This window comes from Acanthisitta chloris, unplaced genomic scaffold (assembly GCF_000695815.1).
Source record: "Acanthisitta chloris isolate BGI_N310 unplaced genomic scaffold, ASM69581v1 scaffold12093, whole genome shotgun sequence".
Taxonomy (NCBI): Eukaryota; Metazoa; Chordata; class Aves; order Passeriformes; family Acanthisittidae; genus Acanthisitta; species Acanthisitta chloris.
In genome coordinates, this window is record NW_008665527.1 from 56637 (window position 1) to 82316 (window position 25680).

Here is a 25680-nt window from a genome sequence, read left to right on the forward strand (position 1 = left end):
TATTTCAAGTTAAGGGCCTCTCTGCACTAGACAACTACAGCACTAGTAAAGCATCATCATACTGCAGATGACAGCATAAGCACACTGTGTCCTGAAACAACCCCAGTATGCTTTGGAACACTAATATCAGACTTGATACCAGTCTCAGTGCGACACTGTACTGACATAGTTGTATTGACTTCACTGTCATGGCCAGGTGACAATCTGTTCTCAGCCAACCTCTGCACTAGACAACTACAGCACTAGTAAAGCATCATCATACTGCAGATGACAGCATAAGCACACTGTGTCCTGAAACAACCCCAGTATGCTTTGGAACACTAATATCAGACTTGATACCAGTCTCAGTGCGACACTGTACTGACATAGTTGTATTGACTTCACTGTCATGGCCAGGTGACAATCTGTTCTCAGCCAACACATTACAACAGCTGCAGTAACAACTATATGAGTTGCCGTGACAGTACAGTACAACCTGCACCAGTGTACCAACAATTACCATATTGAAACAACCTTACTGCATGCAATGATGCAAATACACCACAAGAAACAATTCAGTCACCTCTGTAAATTGTAATGGCCTTGAGTGTAATGGGGCAGCATAGCAAGCAGTGATATACTTAATCTCATTATTAGTGTCACAAATCTACAACCTATAGTGATACAGTTACAACAACAGGATTACCACAACCACACTGCCTGCAAACATATTGGCGCCACTCACAATGACACAAAGTCACCTGAAACGTCATAACTACATCTCCCAAATTATATTTTCATTGTCACTCCAAACAACACAAATGGGATCGTACTTGCAGTGGCATACTCAGTCACTGTGTATCTGCTAAAAAACTCAGGCACATCACACATCCCTGCACTACTTTCCACTTTAAGAATCGAGTTCCAAATTTTCTGCAAGGCAGCCTATGTCCTGGGGCAGTATCTTAAACTTTTTTCGGGACTGGGACTGTCACAGATCTCCCTGCCTCACACTCCATCTGAAGGAGGCATTTTTAACTTCCCAAAAGGAAAACGAGATCATGCCCAGGGAGGAAAATCCCCAAGCTGAACACTGTCAAAACCCTGCTCTGCAGTCAAGAGTCCTCCCATTTGGAGAGAGGGAAGAGAAAAACAAAACAAGAGTAACAAAAGCAATACTTCTCTGTAAATGGCTTTATGGTTATAACAGTCAGAAAATTATCTGTGCAGCACCAAAGAGAAGGGCAGTGACACTGCCTACCCTGCAGCTACAGGACTAACAGTACAAATGCTCCTAGCTGCTAGTAGGCAGCACCCTGTTCAGCATGGCTTAACCCCATTTTGAAGAGTATGGGGAACCACCTGCACTGATACAGCTAACAATCCTTGGAAAACACCACCACACTCGCCAAAATTTTGGATACCCTTTACTGTCCTCCTACACTGGTGCAGCCATACATTGCTGGGCATCAATGCAAATCACTAATCATCAAAATGACAGGTAAAGAAAGGAAAGGAGGAACTTCTGCCTTCTCAGGTTTGCTCCTCCATCTCAGCTGGGCATTCCTTTACTGCAAACAGCATGAGTATTATTGCCACTTACAGTAGCAATCACTCTGTCCCCACCTCTCCCACAAACCTACTGCTGATATTAGCACTGATCACACTAACAAGCCTGTGGGTTTTATTACTACTGATACTAATAATACTGGACACATTACGTCTGCTCCCACCAATAACAGGCTGCAGATATGATCCCTGCTAATGCCGATAATACTGGGGGATATTATCTCTGCCATTGTCAGCACTGCAGATATTATTGCCAGTAATGCTGTCAAATACTACAGATACTGTCAGGGACCAAGATTAATAAAGGTGAGAACATTCCAGCACAAACCTCACTGGAAGATGAATCCCAAATGAGAATTTGAGTTTATAGAGGAAGTCTGTTTGTGGCCTGTTACGAAGAGAAGGAGCTATGTCTCGTAAGAACGGTTTTGTAAAAATCCCCGAAAGTTTCATCCAGCTGAAGATGCTGTGACATGCAGACAGAAGTTTGATACATCGTTTTCATGTTATCTGATTATCTGTCTATATTTATCCATCTATCTATATGTGCTTCCCAGTATGAGTGATAGTAATTTTTCTTAGTGTCTCTGGATCACCCCAGTTCTCACTCTTTTAGCTATCAATGAGGGCATTATGAAACATCAAAAATATATGCATATTATTTCCCTCCTTTATCCTTCTGAACTTCATATTGCTGCTCCTTAGTCTGACAATGACCCTGCTGGGTATGGTTGGACTGCCATCATGGCATAATAAAATACTAGGATTGTGAAGAGCCAGGAATTCCTGTTTTCAGACACAGCTTGATAGAGCAAGACTCTCTGTGGTCTTGATAAAGTCATTACATGCTGCAAGGCCAGTTCTGCCTTTGGAAGATGATGAATACAAGTGCTGGGGAAGGTCAGAGGGAAGTTACAGCAACACTGGCAGTGCCCATAGACTACAAGAAATGGCACACACTGTGCTACACAAATGATGGTGAACATTTTCAGACAAATTATTTAAAATATCGTAGGAAACCAACTCTGTCTAATCTGTCACAGAAGTCAGAGGGTTTTCAATCACTGGTCAAAAACTGAAACAAAAGGAATACATGGTCTTGATGGAGCAAATCCTGACCATCCTTCCTAGGCATTCACCTAAGGAGGACATTCTGAGTTTTGAGGAAAGACTTGTGTGCAGACGGTTCCTTGTTGTGACTAGTAGATACTCAGAGGCACTTCCCTGCTAGCTCTCTCTCAATGCCATAGGCTTCCCAGGCCACCCTCACAGTTGCAACCAGCACATTTGGTAGGTTGGGATTTCCACTCTACCCTCAAACTCCCTGTGAGGGACACACCTGGCTGTCAGCGTCCATCTCTGAGCCCACCTCATGCATCCGTCTGGCTCCTTCTGTCCAACTCGGGAGTTCTGCTACATCATGTTGACACATAATTATCTCTCCTCTTCTTAATCATCTGTGCTACTGTCTAATGTAGGCACCAGCTGCAGCAAAGAGGACCTGGGGGAGGGGGTGTGCTCAGATAGAGGCTCCTCTGTCTTTCTCCCACCCTGTTCCCCCCAGCCACTACAGGGGTTGCTAACAAGGGTTTCAGAACTGGGGATTCAGGAACAGCCTGGTACTTCCCCCTTTCTGCTGAACTGCATTCCTCACAGAGGAATCCTTGCAGGAGAGCCGGTCCACCAGAGCAGAAAGAAAGAGAGAGCTGTGCTGCTTCTTCTGCTTCCTTTAGGGAGGAGCCACTCCCTAAATGCTGGGAAAGTAGATGTGCAAAGCTCATAAGGGCTTTTCAATGCAAGAATAAACCCAGCAGTTAAAAAACTGTAACGAAACAGTGTTCAGAAGCTCTGGGAAATACTGAGTAGGTGTATGCATCCAGCATGAGCATGAAAGAAATACTTGCATTGGATTTCTTGCCCGACTTTCCTAATCCCCATCTCAGCTAGGAACAATCAGAATCCTCAGAGCTACAGGGAAGATTGCCCAGGAATGAGTGTAGGTCACTGGCTTTGCAAAACCTCCCCTTGGACCCTTCTAGCCTCAGGATCCAGTCCTGCAAAGTGATGATGTCTTTTGGCAGTTCTTAAGGCTAGTGTGAACCCAGATAACTCAATTCTTGGTTAGGGATGTTCAGCAGCTGGCTGGGGGTCGCATGTACGGTTTCTCTTGGACAGGAGAACAACATCTCCCTGCAGCAGATATCTGGGATGGCAGGATGAAGCCTGTTCTCTAAGGCAGTTGCAACCACGTCATTTAACTCCCACCTAAAACTCTGAGAACTAATGACAAGCAATATCTCTAGGACTGTCTGGTACCTTTTTGATTCCTAGTGAAATATGTGGGCTCTTGGCCAACAACAAGTTGTTGCAGAATGTCAGTTGCCTTTCATAAGTTGAATCTGGGATGAATTAAGGACAGACACAGAGAGTTGTTCTTACTGTCAATATATCATTGTGAAGTGTCACAGTCTTAGATGGCTACTTGGTTGTTTCAGTGTTTAATTGTACTGTTCCAAAAAAAAGCTCAAGTTCTGAGGCTGGAAATGACTGTGTGGCTGCATCTAAGGTGGGATGATCTTTCCAGGTATAGCCTGAATAGCTGCTAAAGCCAGATTGAACTGCTTCGTTTCAAATGAGATGTGGAGGCACCATGTTGAGAGCTGGTGATCACCACACTGACTGTATGAGAACACAGACTCACAAAACCCCCAAATAACTGCCAGGAGATCCACACAGCCATTAGAGAAACTTGTCATTCAGTTTGAGATGCCTCTATTTCCTGTACATGTAATGATGGCAAATGCTGCAGGAGTTTGGAATACTTGCAGTCTCTTATTCCTGACGGTTTTTGACTTTGAGGCATTGACTCAGCCCTTCCATTGCTACGCTTTTCTCTTAGCTGGGCCCTACTGCCATCTAGCTGGGAAATGGATCTTCCTCTGGGGCCCGATCCAATTTCCAATGACATCAGCAAAAATCTTTCCATTTGCTTTAATAGAAGCTGGATTGAGTCCTTGCCACTAGTTTTACTTCATATTATGGAGAAAGGGGACATGATGACTTTCTTTTATTCTTAGGATTATTGTGTTTATTTGGATTAAAATCTTGCACATGTGAACCTCACCAGAACCACTGCTGATCAAATTACTAGCAAAACCCAAAAATGTAGCATCCCTCTCAGGAGAGCTTTCTCTTCTCACCACGTATCACAGAGAACTCTCATGTTCTCTTGCACTGCACAGCCTTGGGGCTAAAGCACACACAGAACACTGAGCCACCTGTACTCCTTCCACACGACAAGCAACAGTGGAAAACAACATACCCAACAAACTGGTCAGCACTACTCTTAGAAAAGTTCACCTCCCGACCCTCAATTTTTGAATGCATTGAATTAAAAGAACAAAGTTAAAGGAAAAGATTTTAAAAGCCACCATAAGAGCACCAAGACCTTACCTATCCCTCCTGACTATCTAGACCCGAGGCTCCAGCTTTTGATTTATTTCAGGATTCACTTTGCCCCGAGTCCTTTCCAGCAGGTAGGAAGCAAAAGCAGATCACTTAATCCTATTTCCTTAGAAATAGGATTTCCCTAGCAAGAGACTTAGAAAACAGCTTTAGGCTCACAGTACTCAGAAGACCTCCTGTTCTGCTTTCAGACTATTGCAAGCATGGCAGTTCTGCTGTGGTAGATGCTACCCATTGAAAACTGGGCCCTTGTGATCACCAGCTAATGTAGCTCGTGGCACATCATAGGGCAGGAACTTGTTTGCAAGGGGAATGAAAGATAACTCCCACATTGCTGGTGCTTTTCCGAGATGGAATTTTGGTTGAAAATGAGTGAGTTGGGGAAACCATGTTTACCCACAGTTCAAAGTCCGGGAACCTGCTGGCACCTGGGGAGTTCAGTTCCAGCCATTTCCAGCAGTGAATGAACTTGGGATCAGCTCCAGCAATGGAGACGGCTCTCTGCCTGCTGAGCAGATGTCTGGAGACGCAGCCTGTCATGAAAGGGCCTCGGAAGAAGAGCATTCCAAGCCAGCAGGGCAGTGGCGGGGAACTGGTCTCTTGCTAAAACTGATCTAGCCCTTGGAGCAGCTGCAAACCTTGGCCTGAAATTGGAGCCTGTACATGGGGACAAAGAATATAAAAGGGAGGATGAGCTTCTCCCCTCCCCCTACCTTCATCACGTTTCCTCTTCTCGCCATTCGACCGAGGAATCCCCAGGATCCCGTTAATGGAGTAAGAGCCCACTGGATCATTGGAGGCACTGGAGACGGGAGGGGATGCTGTGCTGGGCACTGGACAAAAGGAAAAGGGAAAAAGGGCCATGAGGAGAGCAGCACAGCACTCAGGGATCCCCAGCTGAAAGCTATGCATGCCACCAGTCTCACAGGAAAGCCTGGGCACTAAGCAAACTCCCAGTCCCTCACACTGAAGGACTTATACTCATTCTACTGCATCCCAGCAAAGCTGCATCACAGCTTTGCTTGTCCATTTCTATACCATAGCTCCACAGCCTTCCAGTACAGGGCCATTAATTACAAGCAAGTGTATTCCATCAAGAAGCTAAACCTTGTTGTTACATCCCATTTCAGAGCAGGCTTCCCACTGCATGCCAAGGTAACTGAGTGCAAAGCTGCATAGGCCACATTCTCTAGTGACTTCATAGTCCATCCATATTTTACCAGATCATTTCCTCTCAGCATTTTTTCACCAGGAGTGCACAGGAGTTCTGTCTTAGGTAGACCAGTCTCTTGCATGCCCACCCAAAACACTCATTGAAAAATTACCTTCTTAGCATAAGTTAGAAGCACATCAGTATTGGGCTAATAAATTCAGCTCCCTACTAGAACAACTGGCGAGTTGATGATACATACTACTACCCAGATTAATGAAAATCTAGTGACCTCCTTTTGCACTGACCAATGTCAATTGACAGAATCCTCCAGCCACTCAGGACAGTCCAAGATTGCTTGTGAATTTCAAGTATATCAGAAATTACAAGTTATCTGGATTAGAAAAGATCACTTCATGATAATAAGGCATTTAGAGCGCAGAACAAGTAGAGCTGTGCATCCAGCAGCCATGGCTGTTATGTCCCAGTGTGTCCCGGTAGTGGAGAGAATATCCCAGTTCTCTTATAGGCCACTACTCATCATTCAGTCCATAAAGCACTGATCTGAAGCAATCAATACCTGCAATACAAGCCTTCCAGGATGGAGCAGAACCTGTCAACACTATCCAGTGTAGATCCACACTTCCCAGTACATCCCAGAGCAATGAGAGATGCCAGTAGAAGCCCTCACAGTCACTATCCCAGCTCAGCCAAGCTGAGCTTTGCAGCTCAGCTAGACATTGTACTACTACCAGCTAGACATTGCACTACTTTTCCAAGAAGGAGTAATATCTGCCAACTCTATCTGTTGTGATCAGTGATTCCCAGTCCAGTGAACAAGTCCAGATTAAAAGGGAATCCAGAAATGCTTTTCCATACTAGCCCATTTATTCCATTGTGTTCCTGAACACAGTTTCTGTACAGGATTAAATCTACCAGATCTGCCACATGTAGACCAGCACTTTCCAGTAAATCCTTGTGTAGCAACAGATTCTCAGTAACCAACAGATCTAAGACAGTGTCTTAGGCCACAAATAAGCCACTGCATTTCACAGTATCCCAGAATACTGCATGTTTTTTCCTGCTCTGATTTGTAACTGGATATAGCTATGCTGGCAACAGCAGACATATCCACCATACAGCCCACAGAATGAAAAGTACCTCATCACACACCTAACACAGTATGTCTGAACAGACTAGGAGACATTTGGTCACTTTACTACAGCCTCTATCTTCTGTTCACCTTAATAAACCAGCAAAACATCTCCCCCACCAAAAAAAAAAAAAAAAAAAAAAAAAAAAAAAAAAAAAAAAAAAAAAAAAAAAAAAAAAAAAAAAAAAAAAAAAAAAAAAAAAAAAAAAAAAAAAAAAAAAAAAAAAAAAAAAAACTAAGAAATGGACCCATTTCAGGAAAGGAAGAGAATCAAAATTGGGAGAGAGAGGGGCGAAAGAGAGTCAGAATAAGAAAGAGGCAAAAGGTGAAGACTGGTGCTTAGACGGGACAACAGAAAACACTTCTCTATAGCAACATGAAGGAGAAAGCATGAATGTAAAGTGAATGTTAAGGCAGAATCACTATGGGCAGATCCCTACCTTGAGCTAGTTTCTCCATGATTCCCTTCTCTGCAATGCAACAAGGGAAAGGAAGAACAGAAACCTCTGATTTCCATTGAGGCTTCTTTCCACTCACCCCCTCCTCCCTTTTTCTCTGCTTAGCATCTGCTTGTCAGACTTTGTTCCCTCAACTAAGCTTCATCCTCATTTCCACTTGACCTGTCACCACCCCTCATGCCAGTGTCCTTACCGACAGTGTGTCCTTACCGATAGTATGTCCTGGTGCAGTCACACCTGTCCCGCTCCCGTCTGGTGTTGGGTGAAAGGGCTGCTGAACTTTGGTTCTTATGATCCTGGAAAAGAGCAAAACACACTGAGAACTCAAATGCAACTTCTCTGTGCCTTTGCATACCCACAGTCACAGCTATCAGAACCTGAAATCTTGATCTGAGCTCTGGATGCAACAGAGAATCTCTATTTGCATTCTTGTGGTCCTGATTCTGTTGCTTTAATGGTCCAGTTCTCAGAGAACTGCCCTAGTTCTCCTCTGACATCTCTTTCTCAAACTTGGGTGCTCATTGCATAAGGATGGTGTTCAATGAGTGAGCCAGGATCTCCTGTGTGTTAACAGCTGCATTATCATATATGGTCTGATTTGTGAGCATAATCACAAGGCAGGCTTTGCAGCTAATAGGGACATTGCTGGATTTACAAATGGTGTAGCTTTAATTTTGTTGTCTACCTAAAAAATACCTTTCTGGCATAGAACTTAATGCTTTGAATGGTGGAAAGTTTGCCCAAAGCCCTTGCCCTTCATAAATGAGAAGGTGGGAGCAGAAATCATCTGTAGGGGGTGGTGATGGGATATAGATCATTGGGAAAAAGAACTTCCAGCAAAGAGGGCAAAAATTGGTGTTTATCAGGTGTTGAATGAACACAAAATGGGAATTCAAAAAGATGCCACAAAGCTTAGAATGCAGCTCAGAATGCAAATAAACTGAACTGTAATTGTCAGTGCTCCGTTTCTTGTTACATGAAATCTTTCACCTCTAGGTCACTGGTTCAAATCCAGCTGAGGTCATCGGTGAAGGAAAATCACTAGCACCTAGTACTTGACTGGCAAGGTCCCTGACTACTGGCAGATATTGGGTATCTGTGCCTTGGGAATGACTGTTTCACCAAGGAACTTGGCAAATAAGCCATGACCTATGACGACCAAATTCCTTTCTGAGACTAAAACAAGCCTCTCCTCTCTTCATCCTCTCCAATTAGGGTGAAGGCTGCAGATGCTCTTCAGCATGAGTTTCTGAAACTCTCAGCCCTTAGCTTTATTTTCTACCCAAAAATCTCTCCAGAAAGTGAAAGTAAATAGCACATTCTCCCTGCTCACATGAGAGCTTCCTTTAAAAATTGTTCTAAAGAATAAGCTGGCAAAACTTCAAAGAGCAAATGTGTGGCTAGTGAATGGTATAGCATGAATAGAGATAGGCAGGCACATTGAGAGGGCAATTTTGGAAAAACACAACTCCTGAGAGTGGTATCTTCTTAGGAAAAGAAGGAGAACATCACCTCGGCATGTTAGAAAACTCTGATACACACATGATGAAGCCTGAGCAGTAGCTGGAGTGGAAGAGAGGCTGCCTGGGACATTGCTGGAGGCAGAGAATGTCAAGGTTCTAGCTGGGGATGGAGATCCAGACCCTCACCACATGTAGATCAGTGGTACCAGGTGTCCTAATCTATAGCTGCTGAAGACCTATACAGAAGGTGTCTGGAGGCCTCAGGGCCGGATTCTGAGGTCATGCTATCTGCAGTAGCTGAGGAGCTGATCTGAAAAGTCTGTGCTAGGGCAAATAACATAACTTTTTTTTCTTCTCTTCTGTTTTTTTTTCTTTTTTTTCCTCTTCTCTCACATTCCCCCTAAAACCCCCTGAAGTGCCACTCTGGTTGTGTGAGTTTATTGATTTCCCCCAGCCCAGAGAAACAGAAAAAAGGGGATGGGGTGCAGGCAAAGGGATGGAAATAGAAAGCTATAAATTATTTGTGACAGGAAAGCAATAGTGCCAGAGTGCTGAGCACAAGTCCCGTGTCACTATTAGATTCCTTTTAGCCTGATGACACTGTAAAAGAGGTTAAGTGTCTGATGGAATCGTACACCTTGGGGGCAGGGGCAGTCCAGGAGCAGAACAAGCCACAGAGAGCGGGTATATCAATTCTCCAGGCCAATAATATTCCCCTCATTGATCGCAACACAAAGTTCAAAAATCTCATTATAGCTAGGCAGTCCTGGAACTTTTTAAAAATCAATAGAGTGATATAATGTATGTATACTTTGTATAAATGTATCTATCCATCCATCCATCCATCTATCCAAAATCTGCCTGAGGGTGTCTAAGTTAACCTACACATTATACTGTGTTATGTTCTATTGTAGTGTAGCATAGTGAATGGATTAGAAGATTTCCCCTGCAGCCTTAGATGACATATTATAAAAAGTCCTGTTAGCACTGAGGTGACATCAGACAGCTCCATTCATACTGAGACATGACATCAGATTCATCGTTCGTATTGGGAGATGACATCAGTCAGCTCAGCTTCTACTGAGGGGATCCATAAGATGAGTCTGCTTATACTGAGATGGCAGATCAGGCTGTGCTGAATCATGCTGCATGAAAATTGAAAAGTTTCAAAAAGCCATTTAGAGTAAAATCAGCTCATGAAATGCTGAAGATATAAAATGCCTGTCCATAATACTCCAAAAACCCAGGCAGGGGATGAAGAGGAAGGTTCCATTTCCTTCCCCATTCAGTTTGTGGTCTCTTGGCCGAGAACACCAGTTAGTGCCAGTTGTGACTGTTTACTGAGATGTGTCCATTAGGAACTGGAATAAGACTCACCAGCTCATTTCACCAAGTAGCTGTCAGCTGGTAATGATTTTCGGTCACTACCAACCAGGGCCAGATTTCAGCTAGTGACCCAGAGGTGAAAGGCTCTGTTCAAAAATGTTCCCTTCCTAAGAATGAAACTGGTTTTATGTCAAAAGAAAGTATCCGTAAACCATGAGCAAAGGGGAGAAGTTCTTGTTGTGCAAGCTCTGGTGGCTTGGGTCAAATAATTCTTGGCACCAAATGCACAGTGAATCTAAAGAGGTCTCAGGTAGAAAGTATTTTCTGTGGTAAAAGATGAGGCAGGTCATGAAGAGGCTCTCTCCAGCAGTGTTATTTTGCCCTAAAGTCGTGATCAAACTCTAGTGTTGTAAGGAAAGAGGAGAAATTCCAGGATTCTAACGCTCAGTACAGAATATAGTAGTGCACCCCTCCAGGTCGATTCACTTAGGGACAGTGATAAACAGCAGGATAGCTAGGCATCACTGCTGCTGCTTTAAGGGGCTTCAAGTGAGTCTGTCCTACATGAGACCACCTAATGAAACAGCAGATGAAAGATGAACAGAGCTGACCTGGTCCTGTAGCAGCAAATGCAGCATAATAATTCTGTCTTTAAACTTCAGGATTGCTGAAAGCTTCTCACCCTTACCAGAGACTGAAATACACACTAAGCCAGCTCTGCTGCCTCAAATCTAGGATTTCTGGATTACTGCTGTGTAAGAGGGAGCAAAACCTAGATCACCTCTTGCTGCCTTTGACGGCTTGTTCTTGCCTCTAGACACAGGAGAAACTCAAGTCTATTTGCAGATCATTTCCTTAGCCCTTCCCAAAAGCAGAAGGGACTCAAGTCCTGGCGCACCAGTTAGCAGTGCTGATTGCTTGAGAAAAATGCTGATATTTTCAAATGCCTTTCTTTTCTTCAAAAGAAATTGTCACTATGGACTAAATTTGTCCCTGCTCTAATTCCATCACAGCCAGTGACTCCAATAACAGCATTTGTGTTTAATTAGAACATAAACTTGTATTTACTGTAAATTCCCATATTTCATTTTCCAGTGGGAGGTTTGTGCACAAGTTTTCTACTTTGAGTTTTGGATAGTATAAACAGATATAATACATAACCTTCCAAAGTTTCAGCAACAGGACATTATAGATCTTTGATGGCAGTAAAGCAACTGAACTTCATTTCACTATCTGAATTTAATATGCAATATTATCTTAAGTAATGGCATATAATGTCATTACAGTACATAGTATCATATTGTGAATTATACATCCATTCCTGGAATTCACAAGTTACCGTAGCTGGCTTGTAGTAACTCCTTCTAGAGTTAATATTGCATACAGCTCCAGTTGAAACTAACTGCCTGTTTCCAAATGCCTTTGACTTTCTTAAATGTTCAACATTAGATCATGAATTTCCAATGTTTGATTTCTATTTCATTATTTTCTTCAGTTTTAATGCAATTCCTTTTGCTGATTCTGAATACAGATGGACAGACAAAAATCTTCTCTCCTAGTATGACAATTGTAACCAATTCTAATCAACGTAGAAGGAAATATTACTAGTTAAAATTAGTTGATTCAGAGTCCTTTCTGAGAAGCAGAACTTTCGCTCCTTGTAAATAAGCAAGTGAAAAATAACTTCTAAACCTGTATAGAAATTATTTGCTAAAAGAATGACAAGTCACAGAAAACTTCCCTCACTTCTCTGACATTTCTATCCAAACTCTCTTACAGCCTAAGATACTCTGTGGTTTCTCACCTCTTACTGTGGCTGGCAAGAGTCTTTAGACAGTATCTCAAATAAGAAAACATACTAGGGCTGATCAGAGGGAGATAAGGTAGGTCTGAATCCTCTGGCGTCCCAATCTAGCAGTTATTTTAATCCTGGAAGAACAGAGTGAAGTTGCACTAAAGAGTGGTGTGCTGACCCAAGAGGATCCTGACAGATTTCAGAAAGCACTGGTGTCCTCACTTTGATCATATTCCTTTGTCATGAATTATTTTTGAGAGTGGAAGGATACACTCACCAGAGCACCAAACTCCTTGTAATTGTTTTGGAGTATTCATATTTTAAATGCTCCATATTAGCAGCACATTACAAGACCCCAGGGTGTGCATTACTGGGCAATTAAAGCGATCCTGACAGATTTCAGAAAGCACTGGTGTCCTCACTTTGATCATATTCCTTTGTCATGAATTATTTTTGAGAGTGGAAGGATACACTCACCAGAGCACCAAACTCCTTGTAATTGTTTTGGAGTATTCATATTTTAAATGCTCCATATTAGCAGCACATTACAAGACCCCAGGGTGTGCATTACTGGGCAATTAAAGCAGTTCTTGGAAGGCTAACATTGCGAAGCTTCAGCCTTTTCTCTGCAGTGTGTCCAGGGGAGGCTGTGATGGCCAAGGCACACACACCCTGCTGTGCTGCACTGCTTAATTAGTGCAGGGCTGTACTGCTGAGCCACGGGCTGCGCTGGTGGTACAGACAAGGCAGCCTGCGGGGGACTCGGTGCAGGGCTAAGTGAGACAGTGATGCCTCCTCTGCATCAGATTGCTTCCTACAAAAGGGCTTGTGACCATTCCGGTGATGCTGGCATCAAGCATGCCTGAGGAAAAGAGGAAGAATGTGGGATGGGAAGAGGCAACTTTGGGGTCCTTAGTGACAGCCCCCATGGAGCCAACAATATCCCACAGGCATATTGGTGCTGCACAGGTATAAAGAGCTTTGAGCATGTCTTCGGTTCAAATAGGAGACAGTCTTATGTTTCAGTACATAGGCTGAAACAGTTGAATTCACAGTTGAGCAAAAGAAAGGGGGGGAGAGAGAAAGTCTTGTTTGCACAAACAAAGTTCAAAATGGAAAACAAGCTTTGTAACGTGGTGAGGAAAAACAACCAAGGGATTTGGGGGTGAAGGAAGGGAAATAGCAAGCCTGATAGTTAAACACTAATCCGACTTAGGGAAGGGCTTCAGTTCCTTGCTCTGTCATGGACCTCTCTCATCAAGAGTTTGGACAAATGGCATTTCTCTCTGTGCTCTGTTTCCTGCCTGAAGTGTGAAGATAGGAGCATTGCCATGCCACCTGGGGCACAGTGAGGACAGCTGGAAGGAGGAGTGAAGAGCTGAGACTCTAATAACAGGGGCCAAGTAAGTGCTCCAGCGAGCTGTAGCACAGTATTGGCTTCGTTCTCCTGCTTGAAGCAGAAGTGACATGTACCCTGCTGACAGTGGCTCTATGTGAAGGGAAGGGAAGTAGGCAAAGGCAACGGGAGCAGTATTTCAGCTGCACTGGCTTCGGTGGTCACATTTGAATTTGCAGCAGCAGATGTATTTGGAAAGATGAGAGCTGCAGTTGCCCCCCAAAAGCCACAACACAAATTCTACTAGGAACTGAGGGGAGCAGTAGCTTCCACTGCTCTCAAAATCTAATGCAACACTTATAGCTCTCAGAACAACAGCTGACATTGGCAGGAGCAGCAGACTCAGCTTCCTCGCTAGCTGGCCTGAGGCTCTGGTGCTCCCTGCCAAGAGAGCAGAATGCCTTCAAACCCTGCCATATTCAGGGGCCACAAGGAATATTCACACATCCAAACTCTCTCCTATCATGAAAATTGAATTTTCTTCTCCCTTCCTTTTGGAAAAGGGAGAGAAGAAGGGTGATCATGTACTATGTATATAAGCACAAGTATAGCAGATTAATTAGATTGATTAGGTTGATAGTCCTAAAAGGTGCCTGAAGAGGGATTATCTGTTTTCCAAAAGCTTCCAAATAGATGAGAGGTCTAAATGGAGATGCCTTACATATCTCAAAACACAATCCCAGCCCTCCCTGAGAACATTTGACTCCTTATCAGCAGTTCATCTGTGTAGGTCCATCAACTTCACTGGAGCTACACTGACATCATGCCTGCAGACATGGGGGAAAAAAGTGCCACGTTGTTTCAGGTCAACCTGTTCACTCCAAACATGAGAGAAACCCCAATTTGCCCCTTTTCTCTCACTGCATTTCTTGGCTGCACTCTGAGGAGAGGCACAATTCACAGCATCAGTTTTACCATCTGAAGGGCTTAGAGAGGAGCTAGGATTTTTTTTTTGTTGTTTTAAATCAGTGACCCATGATGACACCATATGGTTTTATTTCATTTAATTTGAGCAGAGCATTAATGTTCAGCTTCTAGCAGATCTCTGCCCATTCCAGTTCTGCTGTGCTACACAGTACAAGTCCAGACATAAAGAAGAGAGGTAGAAGGAAAGAAAGGTGAAGATGCCTGCCTCCTGGGATGGAGGAGATCTGCTGGGCAGGGGATTGGCCTGCCACCTCGTTCTGCTGAGAAGTAACACACAACTTCATGCCACTGGTACTGGTGGCATTGACAGCAGTCAGCCCCATGTGTATAGGCTGCTTAGCCTGACCTCCCAACATAAATTGTTGTGTTAGGCTGTAAGAAACATTTTCCCACCTGGAAAGCTCAGGTGTGCTTGAATAGTTGCTGTGTTGTGCAAAGCTGTGGCTAAAGAGCCGTCAGGACTCAGGCTGACTGGCTTAAAACTGGCTAATGTATATCTATATGAGCTGCAGTCAAGGAGTGACTGCAGCATAGAAATGTCCTCAGGCAGGTGTTTCCACTTTTATTACACTCAGTACACGTTTGGAAGGCTTTCTTCCAGAAATTCGTTAAAATCCAAACAACTAGAAGATGTCATACAGTTTACAAAATTTTGGAAGCAAACTTGATCCTGGGTGTTTGACATCTCAGGTTTAAGGTGAATTAAGGAATTCTTAAAGGATGAAAAGAATTCTAATAGTCTTGGATGTAGAAACACAGACCTGTGAGGAACCACCTGGGTCATCAAGTCCAAATTCTAATACCACAGGCAACCACGGAGCAGACATTCAACTCGCAGCACCCATGAAAGTATCCATCCTAGCAGTTGCAGACCTAACATTCCCCCTCAACAAAGTCATAATCGCTGCAACAAAAGACCAAAAGCTACAAAACCAACAAGCCACAGGAAGAGAGCAGGAGAGAAGCATCACCGGTGGCTAGGTCCCTTTCACTAGGAAGACATTTCTGCCATGAAAATGCCCAGAAATTTTTGAGCCCTTAGGAATTAATAATTTTCTGAGTATACCTACACTGCAATGACTGCAGTTCAGAGTGACATCTTCTGTTACCTACAGAGCGACGGGTTTGGGTCTTGCTAGCAGTGTTGCTGCAGCAGCATGGAGCTGGCGTAGGGTATAGCCCCATGAGCTGCCAGCACACCGGTGACTGCCATGCAGCATGGGCTGGAGCTGTCAGAACAGCGGCTGTGCCAGCAGGTGAGTTAAGAAGACCACAGAAACACACGGGCTTGCCAAGGTTAAATATCTTAATCTGGAGTATGGGAACTTTTAATTGAAAGCTTTGCTTTGAGCCCATTTCCAGTTATTAAAATTCAGGACTCTGTGCTGAATTCCTTGTGGACATTCATTTTGATTAACAGAAGACATGTGTGTACTAGGAAGGGAGTCTTGAACTGGGAGGAATCAGATAAATGTAGATAACATTCTCAAACCTCTTGCAACTTATGCCATACCTGGTATTTTGTGTAAAGCTTCAGATCTTGAAGATAAACAATTAGCTCAGCTTTAATTTAATACTGAGGTATTTCTGGCTTTCATGACTGCAAAGACCAGGTGGAAGTGGGACCTGGCTGCCTCCCAAGGGGCCAGAACTAGAGGCAAAAAAAAAACAAAACCCAAACCCATTTGTATTTATAACCTTGTGGATTTTATGCCAGTCTTGTCATTTCGGAGGATATTGACTGAGGACTTTTTAACTTTTGGGCTTGGCAGCATTATGTATTATCTCTGTATCCTGCAGAGTGCTGCACTGCAGCATGCACTTGTGTGTGTTGGATAAGAAAATGATCCCTTTCACAGGGGTGTCATTGTGTTTGCCTCCCTTACACTTGTCAGAACTGGGGAAAATTTTCATAGTGGACCCCTTACCATTAGAAGATGTTTCCCCCAAATCAAAACAAGATCAGTGCTGAGAATGTGTCGGTTTATATCTAATATTATTTTTACCTTCAGTTTTAAAATTGTGAGATGAATTTAAGCCTTATCAGAATGGAAAACTGGGAGGGGTTCCCTTTAAAATTACCTTCAGCAGGTGGATGAGAGGTATGCTAAAAAATAGAAATTAGAATAATATATTTAGACTGTATTGAAACAGCAAGTTCCTACTACATTAAAATGTAGCTGTAGAATTCTATTAAAGTTCTGATTCAAAACCGCATAGAAAATATCCACAGAGAACCTGAATCTTCCCCTTCCTGTTCTAGTCCTCACTGCTCTTGGTATAGTTTCTTCCTTGCTTTATTGTGCTGCCCAAAGCAGTTAGGCACAGGTGAGCACTGCAGAGTGTGGGCTCCCAGCATCAGGTCAGTGCCCATCGCTGTAGAAGACAATCTAGTTTTCATATTGATAGGACAAAGCCATTTTTTTGTAATGAAAAGACAAACCTGTAACCAGTCAGCTTGGCTCATATAAGTCACAATCAGGCCTAATATTTAGAGAATAGAGCTGTATGTTTGTGTGTCCATGTTGTGTTTGCAAATGCACTGGTGTTTGTTTCTTAGTATGTTTTAATTCACCAGACAATGGGCATACTTGTTTATCTTTGCCGATAGTTCTGCATTGGTAACCATCACCAGTTAGCTATATGGATATTTTTGTACAGCACCATGCACTTATTACAAATGATAAGTCATAAGCACCTAGAACCAATCTATAACAAGGCTATAATATCCATGATGTAATAGCTAACATATCTGAATACTGATACATAATTAACATGGAACCTCGCTGTATTATAAGGCCCATGCCTGTATATATACATTGGCATAGTTGTGTAAGTCTGTGAGTGCAGATCTGCTCTATTTCTAAGTAACATACCTGGCATCTATCTGATTAACTGCAGAGCTATGGGTTTCTGTGGACCTCCATCAGCCTATTATATCTATCATTTTCTGTTACAATGGTGATGGCTGCTGGTAGAGTACCCTGAGCCTCTGGGTACCCTTCTCCTGGCTCCCGTATAAAACAGTCTCTGTCCATAGGAGTTAGGAGCCTAAGGTTTTACCTACATACAGCTGTGCAAAATAACTAATTTGAATTAACTGAAGATTTGAAATGAAAGTGGTCTAGTTAAACTACATTACACTTCTGACTCCCTTGTTTAGAATTAAGGCAGCTTTAATTTAGTTCAGCTTAATTCACTTTGGAAATGAAGTAAACTAAATTCAATTTAGGACACTCAAATTTTGAATGAGCACCCGAACAATGTTTTAATGCTTTTAACCAAGGCACTTGCAAGGTTAATTCAGATTAATTTTCTCATTTGCCCCTGTGTAAACAAGCCTGTTGCCTATTCCCTGTCAATGAAACCATCTCAGCTGAGACTCCTTCAACAACTCCAAATTGACAACCAACCTCCCAAGAGTAGCACTATAAATGATCCTCCCACACACACAAGTGTTTCCTCATCCCTACATCCCCATGCAGGCAACTTTTCTCCCAGTGAGCTTTAGTGATCTCTAAGAGTGATTTGTCCAGAGCTCAACACACTGAGCCAGGCACTAGCTGGGGTAAACAAAGAGGTGCAGTATCTGAAGACCTGAGTTATAAATATTGAATTATTCAAATTTTGCAGTTTAGGCTTTTGCAGTGGAATATTATATTGCAAATTATAATATTTTTTTCTGAAAATATTGATATTCTAGGGAATTTTAGTGATTTTCTTTGGTTCTATTATTTCAAAACATGGTCCCCTTAATTTGAATAAAGTACTTGTTCACCTAATGAATTGCAATACCTCCAGCTGTAAATCAGCATGTATTTCTTTTTTTTATCTGACTTAAATTTGACAAGATCAGATGCAATCAGGATTCATAGGCAGAGGAATGGGGAGGGACATAGGTGATACTATTTAAAACACTATACTACCTTTAAATTTTTTCTTGAATATATTGTAGTCTAAGAAGACAGGAGGGAGCATAAGGTGTCCCAAAGATTCTGTCTTTCCATTTTTAAAAAGCAGTTGCAAAATCAATCATGAACAAAATAATCTCAGGAATAAGATAGAAGCCTATTTTAATGCAAAAATATTAATATTTTTAAAGCATCATTATGGTAATTTCAAAGTTTTCATTATCTTGCTTAATTTTAAACCACACTGTATGTTTGGTCAAAAGATGTCTTAGGAAAGGAATGCTGTCAAACCTTATTTTTATCACAATGCAAAAAAGCCCATTTGCCTTTTGGAAAATCTCAACTCAGAGAAAGCAGCTGCCCTAAGTCTTTGCTAAAAAGTCAACCAGAAAAACAAAAAAAAATGCAAAGAAAGCAAAGAAAGCCCACTGAAGTGTCCCAAGCCATCAAGTACTCTTTGATTAGATGGTTAGGCTATATTTTTATGTGCTGTTTTTTATGGAGTTATTGCTAATGAATAATGTTGTTTGATGGCCACAACAGTCTCAGATCTTTGACTGGTAGAAAATTAGCATGCTTTCACTGAAACAGCCACAGTATAATATAATAAGGAGACAGTCTTATGTATTAATATGCCTGTGCAGAATGCATTTCAGTGTGTGTGGGCATCCATTTATGTGCAGCTAGCTAAAAGGATACCACTGTAAGTCAAATCTAGGCTTGTAGAAGCGCATCAGTTTGCGTGACTTTTTCCATGTGGATATGCTGCTGTATGAGGCTGTACTGCTGTATCAGTGTGTGCATGTATGTGCTTGTGCATTTGTACACAGAGGCATTTGCAGTCTGTCTGTCTGCAGGTATGTTTCTACTTCTGCGTGTAATCTGGCTGCAGTGCTTTCTGAATAACAATGAGCTTAGTAAAAGCATGTATGTATTTGTATCTGTGTGTGCAACTATCTGCATATGAATGGGCATGCATGGTGTCTGTAGATGCATTTCTTCTTTGTGTGGTTTGTGTGTCCCCCCTGTGAGATGGATGCCTTCTTGCAGTCTGATCTTGATCACTGTGTGCACACACATCCCATAAAAGACAGCATCCTTCAGCAACAAAACCACTAGCTGGGCATCAGAAGACCTGGGTCCTGATACAGCCATCCTGTTGGTGGGCTCTGTGACTGAGAAGGCTCTTTTAATTCATTCTGTGCCTCAGTTTCCCCTTGCATCTTTTTTCTTTTTTTTTTTTTTTTACAAAAACTATGGACACATACAGCCTGCTACTATGTGGGCATATGTAATGCCGTATGTGATGGGCTCTGTCTAGTTCAGTCAAGATTCTGAGTCCTGAAAGGACCTTCTGATGCTATGCTACTGCCTTACAGTAATCATCCCTGCACATGCCTGCCTTCATGTGTTCGTGTTTTGGGTGTCCCTCTGTGTACTTTGTGGCTGGCTATTTGTAGTTTTTATCTCCCCCGTGTACAAACAGAACAGAGGAAGATGGAAAGGAAGGAGTTATTAAATGCCAAGCAGATATGCAATAAATCCCATTGATTTTACAAACTCCAGCTTGTCTTCAATCTCTTTCCGTTCTTTATCCTGGGGGCATTGCAACAAAACCCTATTTTAAATACCTTTTCTTTCCCTTCCCCCTTCCCCCTCCTCTCACTCCCCAAAAAAGTGTCAATATTTTATTTGGATTTTTAACTTCGCTCCATAACAGTTGTTTGACCTCCTGACTCATGTGAGTCACATAAATTCTGGGACTTTATTCAGGAGCCATGTTCCTGCTATTGAATAAGCAATTTGGGAGGGTGAATTAATGACTTGTGCTGTTGCTGGAAAGTCCCTGAAGAAATATTAAAATTGCTTGCAGACTGAATCAATACTCACTGAACACCCAGCATGAGGACCTGGGCTTTTTAATGGCTACAAGCAGCGGCACTTGGTAGAGGAAGGGGAATTCCTGCACACACAACGCATGCAGGCACACTCAAATGACAGCAGTCTTCCCCCGGCCTTGCTGGCTCTTTCAACAACAGCCTGTTCTTGTGCACACAGCCTGGTACGAGCTGATGCCTGCTGTGCCAGGGGAAGGAGATACAGTCCGGTTCCCCTGTCTCCCTCCCAAGAAGATCATGCAGAATTTACAAAAACCAGCTGTTTGGGCTGGTGTGTTAAGTGCTTGGGTTAGTGTGCTCTGGCACAGTTTGCAAGGCACAAGGAAGGTCAATTATTTGTGGTGTTATGAGCATGTTCTATGTGGCACTTTGCTTTTTTCCTCTCTCAAAGGGAAAGACACTAGTGCTGTGATAGGTTTGGGTGTGCTGTTTGTGATTTGGGAAGAGGATTGGGCTGTTTTGCAGAGGCACATCTGTGAGATGGCTCTGTGGCTTTGAGTGCTGAACAGTGTTTGCATCTGTCCACAGCCTGAATATGTTGTGTTTCTGATAATCTGTAGTCTTTGCTTTCTTACATTGGCTTGTGTTTTGGTGAGTCTTGAATGTCATGCACTCCTGCTTGTGTTAAGAGTGACTGCATGATGGTTTTGGTCATTGATCAAAGGTGTCACTTCACTGGACCAGCCTATTTCAATGGCTATGGGTTCAATCCTGCATGGTTCTGAGTGCCCTGAGGGTCAACCAGCCTCACTAGGACATGAATACTGCTCAATGAGGCTTTTACTATTTGATACTCACTAGGCTGACAACAGCCAGATTTTGCCCACACCCCTAAGTCTTGCTCTAAGCCCCCTCTGGCAAGGGTGGGTTTTGACGACAGAGTTTTCAAGTCTCATTTGAGAGAAGCCCTGAAGCCTCCTTTGAGAATGTGGCCCCATGTTTTGCCCTGTGGCCGTGAATGGCTGTTTTGTATTCGCTTGTTGGGCAGCTGTTATTGTGTATTAACACCGGGGTGGGTGTGCTTTGTATGACCGCATGTCTGTCTCATTGATTCCATCACTATTATTTTGTAATCGTGTGTCTCTGTGATTGAGTTAGTGTGCATTTCAGGACTCCTGTGTATTGAATAATGATGTCAGGGATTGGGTTGTTTGACTGGGTAATGGCCTCTTTTCAGTGTTGTAAGTGAATGTGTCCTTCTCCTGTTTCCCTGTCTCAGCTGGGGCAGGATCATTTACACTAGGTGATTCCTTAAGATGCTCACATGCACTAAAAGAATATCCCTTTGGCTCCTGAGCTCTCCCTGCCAGTGGGGCGTGCCAAAGGTATGTCTCTTGCGTGTGTGTGACACACTGGGTGGCACGTCTGGCTGGTTCTCAGCTGCATGCTTCAAGGTCTGTGGTCACTTTCTTGTGAATAACCATGTGTCAGCATATTTCTAAGGCTATGTGAATATGTTTACATGTATGTGCCTTCTGATGTACTCAGGGGTTTTGCTAAGACCTTTCAGTTATGTTTTAGGGTAAGTTTCTTCAAAATTATATGCTAGACTATACTGTGTAGTTTCAAATAGATTTGACTGAGTCTGTGAAGGGATCTATAAATTACTACATATGTCTTCAGTGAAGAGCACACTTGCCTTTGCAAGGGTCTTCTTGTGTGACTTTCTATATTAATGCACAGAAGGGCATCAGTGTCAGTTAGCAGATGCCTCTGATCTGTGTGTGACTGACTGGCAATGCTCCCGAGTCTGAACTGACCTGGGTGTCTCATATATGTAAGAAAGAATGGGATTCTGTGTCAGCAGCATTTAGCAGTAAATGTATGTGTTCAGAAATTTGAAATGTACAGTGAATCTCTGTATTTGTGCAACAGCTTCTGACTTGTGTGGGCATTGTGCGGTAATGCCTAAGTGTAGCCACATTTGGTCCCTCGGAAATGAACAAGAGAGTTCAGTTATTTTTCAGCTGATGATTACGTGTCATTGCCACATGGATTTATTTGCTCTGCACAGGCAATGTGTCTGGCAGTGGGCCTGTTCTGTCCTTCCTCAGCCATCAGGATTTGGCCCAGCAGCAGTCACATCCAATCTATGAAATAGAAAGCTTCCAGAGAGAGTTCTCAATTGTACCCTCTCACCAAAATATCCCAACAGGGAAAGATCCATGACCTCTCTCAGCCAGGTCATCGATATGGCTGGGATTTAGCAAGCTGGTGAGTTTAGCTTATATTTTTCAGTGAGATTGCTAACAGGTAACTCCTTACTCCTCCTTGCATTAGCTCAAACCTTGATACTTCCCCTGCTCCCTTGTTTGTGCTCTCACACTCTTTTCCCCCTTCCTCCTCTTTATTCTGGCCTACATGTGACCTTGAACAGATGACATGATCCTTAGCCCACCCACTGCTTTACTAGCTCCCACTCCTCACACTGGGGTAGCAGCATCAGGGTAATAGGGAGAAGGGAAAAAATGAGGGAGTAAGTAAGGGAGAGAGGGAGGGAGAGAGGCAGAGAGACCTGTTTGAAAAATAATTGGAGGCTGTTAAACAGAGGAGCCCAGCATATCACTCTAGTAATGGAAATAAATTCCATTGTATTTGCATTTTAATTTTCCACATAAACAAAGGCCCGGAGTGAGCTGGCTTCGCCAGAATCACCGGCCAGAATTTAATTAGAAATGAAAAGTTTATAGGGTCCTCTTTAATGCGATTAATGCACAGTTAACATTTATCACATACATATGCTGGAATCGCCTTTTTTAAGCAACCACCGGCCATGAAATGAATTTCTTTTCAACTTTTTTAGCATGCGTGAGGAAGGCTGTCTCTGGTGAGGCGGTCCAGTGAGCACACTCCTGACAGCTTGGTAAACTGCAGCCCACAGAGGCTTAGTAGCCCCCATCCTCACTGAGGAAAGTTCAAGGTGGCTTAGAGGGAAGCATGGTCTAGTGGTTAAAGCCTGAGGTTGGGAGTCAGGGGATCTGGGTTGTATTCCCAACTCTGCCACATGCTCACTGCATGACTGACTTGCTCTCAGCGTCTGTTTCTCTGGGTGTTAAAAATAAAAGAGAAATCAGCTGGAAGAAGATATCTCAGCCCCAGACCCCTCTGTGTCTCAGGCTCTCCAGAAACTTGCCCAGCCCTGTTGTATGAGATCTGGATTGGATCCTGTACCATGCTGACCTCTCAGCTCGTCTCCCTGTGCCTGAGCATTCCTACATCAGGTGCAGGGACAGAGGAACATCCGCAGAGCTTGCCTGATGTGAGAGGGTGAGCCTCCTGGAGGGACTTCTTTACAGTGCCCCGGATGCCTGCACGTTCGTATGGATCTCACGTGGGCATGGGTTCCTATGGATGTCACATTGCTTCTGGGAGATACACATCTTCCTGCCAACCAATATGAGTCAGGAGTAGAACAAAGTTTGCTTGTGCAGCATGAGAGCCCTGTCAGACCTGCCATGAAGGGACCTATATTCACTGCTGAGACAGCTCCAGGTTTCTTAAGGGGATCCTCTCATGCTGGTTTGGTCCAAAAAAACCTGCTAAGAATGGCTTGTAAGATACTGGGGCTGCCAAGCCTGAACTTCAGATCCTAACATAAACCTAGTCAGGGGCAGCTACCAGCCCCTGTTGTGGAAGGGGTAATTATACCTCACTCACCCTCAGGGGCCCCAAGAGGTTGCCCTGCGAGTGCTTATGAAAAGCTTTGAGCTTGTCTGCACATGGATGCTAGGGAAAGCAAGTCTAAATCTAGAAAAATTATCAATATCCTTTCTTTGCAGAGCACAACACTGAGATAAAAGGCCAAAGGTGAACACCTCCCCTGTGAGCCTGTGTCCCTGCCAGAGCCAGAAGGACATCAGGCTTGTCACCTCCCTGCCGTCTCCTGACTCCCAGAGGAGACCATATCACCTTTGCCATCCCTGCTGTCCCTTCCTTACGCCCCCTCCCCTGCTCTGGCTGTGTGACAGACAGGGGTTACATCCCCCCTCTACTCTCGCTCTTCCTTTCCCATCTTGCAGACAAGCAGAGCAAATAAACCAGACCCATGGACACAGAGTGTTAGCGTGTTAGGGACACAGCAGGGGAAGAAGGAACATGAAACCTCTATTGATCCCTTGAGGAATGATGTCCCTTCCTTATCTTATCAGATTCTCTTCACTCTTCAATTATAGTCTGTTGAAATTGGCCTCTTAACCCAAACAAGATAACCTGGGTAATGAGGAGAAGAGTGTGAGGGGAGGGGAGAGGAGAGAAGGGCAGAGACCAGTGCATTTAACTATAGCTATCATTAGAAATATCCCCTTTAGCGTAACCTCCTCTGCCCCCACTATTCCCAGGTTATTCCCTTCTTGCATCATGTATCAGATCAACTAACATACATCCACTCCCTGACAAATATATCATGGCATAAATACCCCTCATTCCCTCAGTTGGACTAGGTACCCCCAACAGGCTCATGTCCCCACATTTGTACATGACATCTCCTCGTATATATGTATCTGCCCTGCTGTACGCCTTTTGTGTTCAGACATCTCAGCAGATGCCACTTTGTCGCACAGACACTTGCACACGTTTGCGTTACTGATGCTGCCCATCTCACCAGCTACACTTTGCTCAGCACGTTGATGGTATGGCTTCCATAGCACCTTATCCCCAGATCTACCCAAAAGAACTGCTGACAAAGATATGAGCACCACTTTGACTCCCCCATGCATCTGCTTACAGCCACAGTTCATCAGTGCATTTACAGGACTGTCCTGCCATCAGGAAGCAGTCACGCAGAATCCTGTGCAGGCTCCCACAAAACTAGACAGGCTTCCCCAAGGCGCATATTGCTGTGCCTTGGCTCACCCCTATGACTCCCTGCATGTAACTGCGGAGTTGCGGCGTTGTTTCCATGGATAAGACTATTCTTAGTTCTTATGCAGACCAATAATACCTACTTGCTATAAGTCTATACTCCCAGCTGGACATGTTGCCCTAGTGATATGCCCATGCTCCTCCTTGTACACATGTCATGGGGTATAGGGCATGTCTCGCCCAAATATCCATTACAGAGAAGATTGTCTGGTGGAACAATAGAGACTCAGCGGTTTATCTACACAAATGCACCTGGGTTTCCATGCTCAAATTACTTCACTGTGCTCAGAATGATCCTGGAGCACATTCAAATGGTGCATAAGGTGCTTT

At 43.5% G+C, this 25680-nt stretch overlaps 1 protein-coding gene across 1 annotated transcript in view; it reads right to left on the bottom strand.

Annotated features, from left to right (window-relative positions):
• Nucleotides 1-9294, bottom strand: part of PAX2 (paired box 2) — a 52483-nt gene extending 43189 nt beyond the window's left edge. Inside the window, exons 1-3 of the mRNA XM_009071794.1 lie at nucleotides 9287-9294; nucleotides 7985-8070; nucleotides 5727-5846 (exon numbers count right to left, since the gene is read on the bottom strand). Of these exons, the coding sequence (XP_009070042.1) occupies nucleotides 5727-5846; nucleotides 7985-8070; nucleotides 9287-9294 (214 nt within the window). The remainder of the gene's footprint in view (nucleotides 1-5726; nucleotides 5847-7984; nucleotides 8071-9286) is intronic.
• Nucleotides 9295-25680: the final 16386 nt, after the last annotated feature.